The sequence below is a fragment of the Ursus maritimus genome, unplaced genomic scaffold (genome assembly GCF_017311325.1).
Source record: "Ursus maritimus isolate PB19 unplaced genomic scaffold, ASM1731132v1 scaffold_17, whole genome shotgun sequence".
Classification (NCBI taxonomy): domain Eukaryota; kingdom Metazoa; phylum Chordata; class Mammalia; order Carnivora; family Ursidae; genus Ursus; species Ursus maritimus.
The window spans coordinates 33,322,527-33,329,449 of record NW_024424119.1 but is presented as its reverse complement, the minus strand read 5'-3'; the positions used below and the strand labels follow the sequence as shown (position 1 = coordinate 33,329,449).

The window sequence follows — 6,923 nt, the reverse complement described above, 5'->3', positions numbered from 1 at the left end:
ATGAAGAACTATCAAAACTTGACAATAGGAAAATGAACAATCCAATTAAAATGGTCAAAAGATATGAATGACACTTTACTAAAGAGAATATAAGGATGGCAAAAAACCCCTCCCAAACATTAGTCATTAGGGAAATGCAGATTAAAATCATGATGAAATATTACTACATACCCATTAGAATGTGTAAAATATATATATACACACAATACCAAGTGTTGATGAGGGTGAAAAGCAACTCCCATACATTTCTGGTAGGAATGCAAAAATGATGCAGCTACTGTGGAAAATTGGCAGTTTCTTATAAATTTAAATATGCACAATTCTTTATCCACTATGCCACTCTGAAATTTACCCTAGAAAAATGAAAACTTGCGTTCACACAAAAATCTGGGTATAAAATTTATAACAGCTCTATTCATAATTGCCCCAAACTGGAAACAAATGTCTCTCAGCAGGTGAATAAACTCTGGTACATCCATACAGTGGAATGCTACTCAGCAATCACAACGTGGGTGAATCTCAGAGGCTTTATGCTAAGAAAAGAAGCCAGAGACCAATGGCTCATGTGATTCCTTTTATATGATATTCTGGAAAAGGTAAAACTATAAAATAAAAGGCATTTTAGTCTTTGCAAGATTTATGAGTAGATGAAAGGGAGGACTAACAAGGGATAGCACAAGGAACTGTTTAGGGTGATAGACAAATTCTGTGTTCTGATTATGGTGATAGTTATGTGAATCTATACATGTTTAAAATTCATAGAACTATACACTAAAAGGGACAAAATCAATTTTACTGTATATTTTACTGTATGGTAATTATTACAATTTTGTTCTATCTTCCACCAAAAAAAGGATATTTGCATTATAACAAAAAGACTTCAGATAATTGGGTTTTACGGGAATTGTACTTGTTTTTTGGGCAATCAAGCAGTCAATAAACACTGGTTGGGTTTAATGCTGACCATTGTTCCATCCGATTAACACACTTCTTTCCATGTTTTAATATGCAGTGGGTTATTATTGAGTCTTCCCGAGTAGGAGCCAGGCTGTCTTTATAAGTGCTAACCAAATCTCTGATATAATGCATTCCTTATTACTTTTATAGTTCATTAAACATTTCAGATAATTAGGGACCACAGGCAGGCTTAAGTTTGGGCCTAGGCTTTGCGACGTATTAATTATATGACTTTAGGTTTAAACTCTCTTTGGTTAACTTAGATAAATTTCTTATTTTTTTTAAATGATCTTAAGTGTGGGGTTTAAGTGAGGTGATATGTGAAATCAGCCTCACAAATAGCTGGCCCATAATGGTGGATACAACAGATTCTCCTGCATACTTCACTTTCCTTGTTATTTCACTTCTTTACCTTTTCTCTCTTCCTTCCCTTCTTTATTTTCTTTCTTCCTTCTTCTCACTGGGTTAATGGCAAATTTTTATGTATGTGCATTGGTGAACTTGGACTTACCGTAATAAATAAATTATTATGCTTAAAAAAATTTTGAATTCTTACAGGTAAGAGAAAGTAAAATGGAATGGGAAAATCAAACCATTCTGGTGGAATTCTTTTTAAAGGGGCTTTCTGGTTACCCAAGGCTTGAGTTACTCTTTTTTGTGCTAATCTTAATAATGTATGTTGTCATCCTTCTGGGCAACGGCACCCTTATTTTAATCAGCATCTTGGACTCTCACCTTCATACCCCTATGTACTTCTTCCTGGGGAACCTCTCCTTTCTGGACATCTGCTACACCACCACCTCCATTCCCTCCACACTGGTGAGCTTTCTCTCAGAGAAAAAGACCATCTCCTTCTCTGGCTGTGCAGTACAGATGTTCCTTGGCTTGGCCATGGGGACAACAGAGTGTGTGCTCCTGGGCATGATGGCCTTTGACCGGTATGTGGCTATCTGTAACCCCCTAAGATATCCTGTTGTCATGAACAAGGATTCCTTTGTGCCCATGGCTGCTGTGTCCTGGTTTGCCGGGGTTATCAACTCTGCAGTACAAACTGCATTTGTGGTACAATTGCCTTTCTGTAGGAATAATGTCATTAATCATTTCTCCTGTGAAATTCTGGCTGTCATGAAACTGGCCTGTGCTGACATCTCAGGCAATGAGTTCATCATGCTTGTGGCCACAACATTGTTCACCTTGATGCCCCTGCTTTTGATTGTCATCTCTTACTCATTAATCATCTCTAGCATCCTCAAGATCCGTACTTCTGAGGGGAGAAGCAAAGTCTTCTCCACCTGCTCAGCCCACCTGACTGTGGTGATAATATTCTATGGAACCATTCTCTTCATGTACATGAAGCCCAAGTCTAAAGAGACACTTCATTCAGATGACTTGGATGCAACTGACAAACTTATATCTATGTTCTATGGGGTTACGACTCCTATGATGAATCCTTTAATCTATAGTCTCAGAAACAAGGATGTGAAGGAGGCAATAAAACATCTATTTAACAGAAGGTTCTTTAGCAAGTGAATGGAAAAGGTGTTGGATTGTGAACACATTGGACATCGTTGAAACTTCGAAATTATGTTGGAACTTTGGTTACTTTTACTTTTTTGTATTTTCATTATTTATGATGACATACAGCTTTACAATATCATTGCATGCTCATGGAGAATTTGCAAGATACAGGACAGTAGGGTGAGGAAAATAGAGATTACCTATTACTCTAACACTATGAGATGGTTCCTTTCAAACATTTTGAACAATATCTTTCATATTCTGTATATGGAATATAACGTTTTGGAATTGGGCATTATATGTCATTTTATGTTCACTTTTTTACATAGTCCTATTTCATAGGCATCACTTCATCAAATCTTTCAAAATAAATAAGAAGCTCTTTTTTGTGAAAAAAGCAAATCAGAAAAACCTGCAAACACATTCTCCAGTGGAGAGCCTTGTGTTGTAGTTTCACATTAATCTCAAAATCCTCCTGTCTTTAGATACTATTTTCTCGTTCAATATTTAGAATATTTTGCCTGTGTAACTAACGGTGCTGAGCATTTGGGACTATTGAGGGAATGGGTAAATGAGCCTTAAGGGTGGAGCCTATGCAATCAATTAGGGTATCCTTGTTTTATATCCTTTCTTTATTTCAGCATACATGTTAGCTCTAGCATAAAGAAAATTTTGTGAAATTAAAACTGGGTTAGAAAACGAGTCTGCTGGTTTAATAATAATGTGGACAAATGTTCGGTTGGATGGGGTCATATCCATGCTCATTTAGAAGAAGCCAGATTTCTTTGATATCCTGAGGTCATTCCAGTATTTTTCCAAAACTTAGAAGAAGGTCTAAGTTCTTGATTTTTAGTGTAGACCTGCACTGATATTTCGTCTCTGTTATTAATAGCTTTGTGACCTTAGTAATCTGAGGTCTGCGTAGAAGATCGGGGGATGTCAGACAAAATGTGACATTATCTTGATTTTCCTTGGCTTTCTTCTCAAATTTTTACTCTATTTGAAGAACATTTCTAATTTACAGGCCAACAGGAATGAGAAAGTGTGTTCAGGAGTGAGCCACATTCTAGGAAATCCATTTGGCTGGGTAAATTTTATATTGATGGAGCAGTGAATTCAGGGGATGTTGGGCATTAACATATTTTACATAAGCAAATAAGAGTTAAATGTTTTTGGGATTTGGGGGTATATTAATATCACTTTTCCAAATTCAGTTTTAATTTTAGTGGCAGGAATATCAGTCATAAACTCTAATTACCTCCAGCTTCAATTATAGTTATTCACAGATTAAATCTGATGGCAAAGGCTAAGACTGTTGCTGTATCCCATTCACACCTTAGTGAAATATGCTATAAAAACCTATTAGTTTCCATATACATGCTCATAGGACTTTTTTCTCCTTAAGATTTCCAGGTAGGTGGAAAACCTCTAGAGTCAAGCATATTGTGTTTGACCCACAGGCCATCTTGGGTACTCAGACTCTACTTTTGTTTTTTTCTCAAAGCTTAAAACCAGCTGCTTCCAAGCTCTCTGGGATGACTGAACTAGGTCCTGGTCTTATATCAGACTTATAAATTTTTGATAGAAAATTAATTAAAGCAAGTAAAAATTTTAATATGTGTATTTCTTCCCAGAGGAAAAGTCCAAGAGTGTTTTCTTCCTCTCAGGGTCATAGAATAAAGGTCTGAGGAAAAGAAAGGCAAGTCACCTGTCTTTGATGTACCCATGTGTTTACATTTGCAGGGCAAATACGTTATCACTAACTGTCCTGGAAATTATGTCTTGATTCTGAGTTACTTGTCACTTATACTTCCATAGCACACTAAACCAATAATTTAATTGCAGCATTTACCCCCTTTTATTGAAATCATCTGATTACATGGACATTTTTTCTCACTACCTATTGGACAGGTAGAGACTGTCTTGGACATTTTTATAGTCAAAAAGATTCTTACTGTCAGCTTCATTGAGTAGGTGTGCAATAAGTGTCATGTCAACAGAGGTTATTAGAAAATATAAAACACCGAATAGAAACATGGGTAAAAGACATGAGTACAGAACACATATAAAAGAAAATACCGTGTATTTAAGACATACACACAAGTTAAGTATCTCTAGTAGTTAAACATTTCATTTAAAGCAATGATGAGATAATATTTTAAGCCCTTAAGATTAGAAAAAAAGAAAGCTAAACTATTTGTCAGTATCCAATGATGATAAGAGCAAGAGAAAATCAAAAACACTATAACACTGGTGGGAGCATAAATTAGTGTTACCTTTCAGATTCATAAAAATCTTCATTTATTTTGATAAAATCATTTTACTTCTGGAATTCTATTTTAACAAAATAATTTGAACTTATTTTGTTAAAAATAAATTTAAAGGGGTGCCTAGGGAGCTGAGTTGGTTACGCATCTGACTGTTGAATTCAGCTCAGGTCATGATCTTGGGGTCCTGGGATCGAGCCCAACGTCTGGCTCCACACTCAGTGGGATGTCTGCTTGAGATTCTCTCCCTCTCCTTCTGTCCCCCTAAAATACATAAATAAATCTTGAAAAAAATAAATTTAAAAAATAAAGAGAAAAAAAATCATTCAAAAGTATCTAGTCTTAAGGTGTCTCATTGGATGCTCAGAGGAGCAAATGATTTTAGCTTGAGTTATTATATTGTTTTTTTATCTTTTTTTCTTTTTTTAAGTAGGCTCCATGCCCAGCAGAGAGCCCAATGTGGGCTTGAACTCATGACCCCGAGATTAAGACCGGGACTAAGATTAACCCACTCAGCCACCCAGGCCCCCCTATTATATTGTTTTATTATGAAAATCAGGCTCCTTTCTGAACTACTGTTATCACTAGGTTGTTTAATTATAATTTATTTTCAACTTTGTTTTTTAACGCTTTATATATCATCTAACTATATCTTTTCCTTCCTTGCTGAATCTTTTCCCTTCTCCTTCCTTCCTTGTTAAAAAAAAAAAAATTCATCCTTCTTTCACAATGTGTATGTCTTTTGAAATATTTACAATGTAAATATATGTTTATTAAAAAGTCAACTTTTACTATAAGCTAAATTATAAGGTGAACATAAAATTGTGTAAGAAATAATACATACTTTCAAAATGGTTGTGTGTATGTGTGTGTACATGTGTATGTGTTTGTGTGTGTGTTTGTATGTGTGTAAGAGAGAGGGAAAAAGAGAGATGGAAAGATTGAGAGAGAATTCAGCTGGGGAAATTTGATGACAATACATGAGCTCCTTTATGATTTTTGTGTGAAACAGAGTAATAGGCTTCCTGTAATTAGGTCTTGAGGGCTTTATTTCTGAAGTCTCATACGTTTTATACATATTTCATTTATGAAGCAATTTAAAGTTGTATACAGAGGTTTAGAGAGGTCCTTAAGAACATTTAATTTGTGTCCTAAAGCATGGAGCAGATTCTTTAGGTATTTGTGGGTCTCCACAATGGGGCAGTGTTTCCGCCTTGGGCTTCATGGGCAAATGGCCCCATTCCTAAAATTTCTGCTAACTATTAATTTTCTTCCTTTTTTGAACTAGAGGAATCTAATGGTACTTTATTTGAACTAGAAGAATTTATCTTCATAATCACACTTGTAACAATTATGTTTCTATAAATGTCAAACAATCAATGAATTTCTGTGACAAAATGATTACTCACCAGTAACTGCCTCTTTGGAGGCTCAGCTACTTAATGAGGAGTCATGAAGATTGGCTGCAAATAGAAAAGCAAGATGAAATTATCTGTTGTTGTTGCAGCCTAGAACAATAGGCAGTCTCTGGTTTGAAGGTAAGTTACTGCAAAGACAGGAAACAAACTCATCATCTATAAGCAAGAATTGGACTGACGGGTTAAAGGTGTCAAGTCTGAAAATGGGATGTTTTGAGGAGAGACTGTTAGAAATGGAATTTAAGGGTCTGTTCACTGAGATGTTATGGGGGAGAAAAGCTATGAGACTAAAAGGGCACTTCTGTATGGAGAAGCCATTGTGCAACAAACTGAAAGGAATTTGCCCAGCATGTGTGAATTGCTTTTTATTAATGTGTAGCTTTTTAGTACATTACAAAGTATTTGGTCACCATTGCCTATTTGAACTAAATGAGGCTCACTACAGGGTACATAATAGACTGTATGTTCTGTAGTATAGAATTAATAACAAACAAGTCTTCCTTGGTCCCCTAGCAACAACTCAGTTCCATTTGGTTCAATCAACTGAAAACCAGGGGAACTATGTGTCAGGTACTGTTCTAGGGCCTTTATACAGAGATTACATATGAGGAGGTTACTATGACCAATTTGGATTAAAAAAAAAAACCTGAACTTTATAATTTCCTGAGATCTGAAAAAGATAATTTACCGAAGCAGTGCATAGCCAGAAAGAGACCTGCTCGGGCATTATTTTAGTGTGTTTGGATGCAATATTGGTGACTAT

The 6,923-nt window shown here is 35.6% G+C and overlaps 1 protein-coding gene across 1 annotated transcript; it reads left to right on the top strand.

Moving 5' to 3' along the window:
* The first annotated feature begins 1,530 nt into the window (after positions 1-1,530).
* Positions 1,531-2,487, top strand: LOC103678538 (olfactory receptor 13C9). Its single transcript, XM_008707901.2, has one exon. It carries the CDS (start codon positions 1,531-1,533, stop codon positions 2,485-2,487), a length of 957 nt encoding a protein of 318 aa, XP_008706123.1.
* The last annotated feature ends 4,436 nt before the right edge of the window (positions 2,488-6,923 follow it).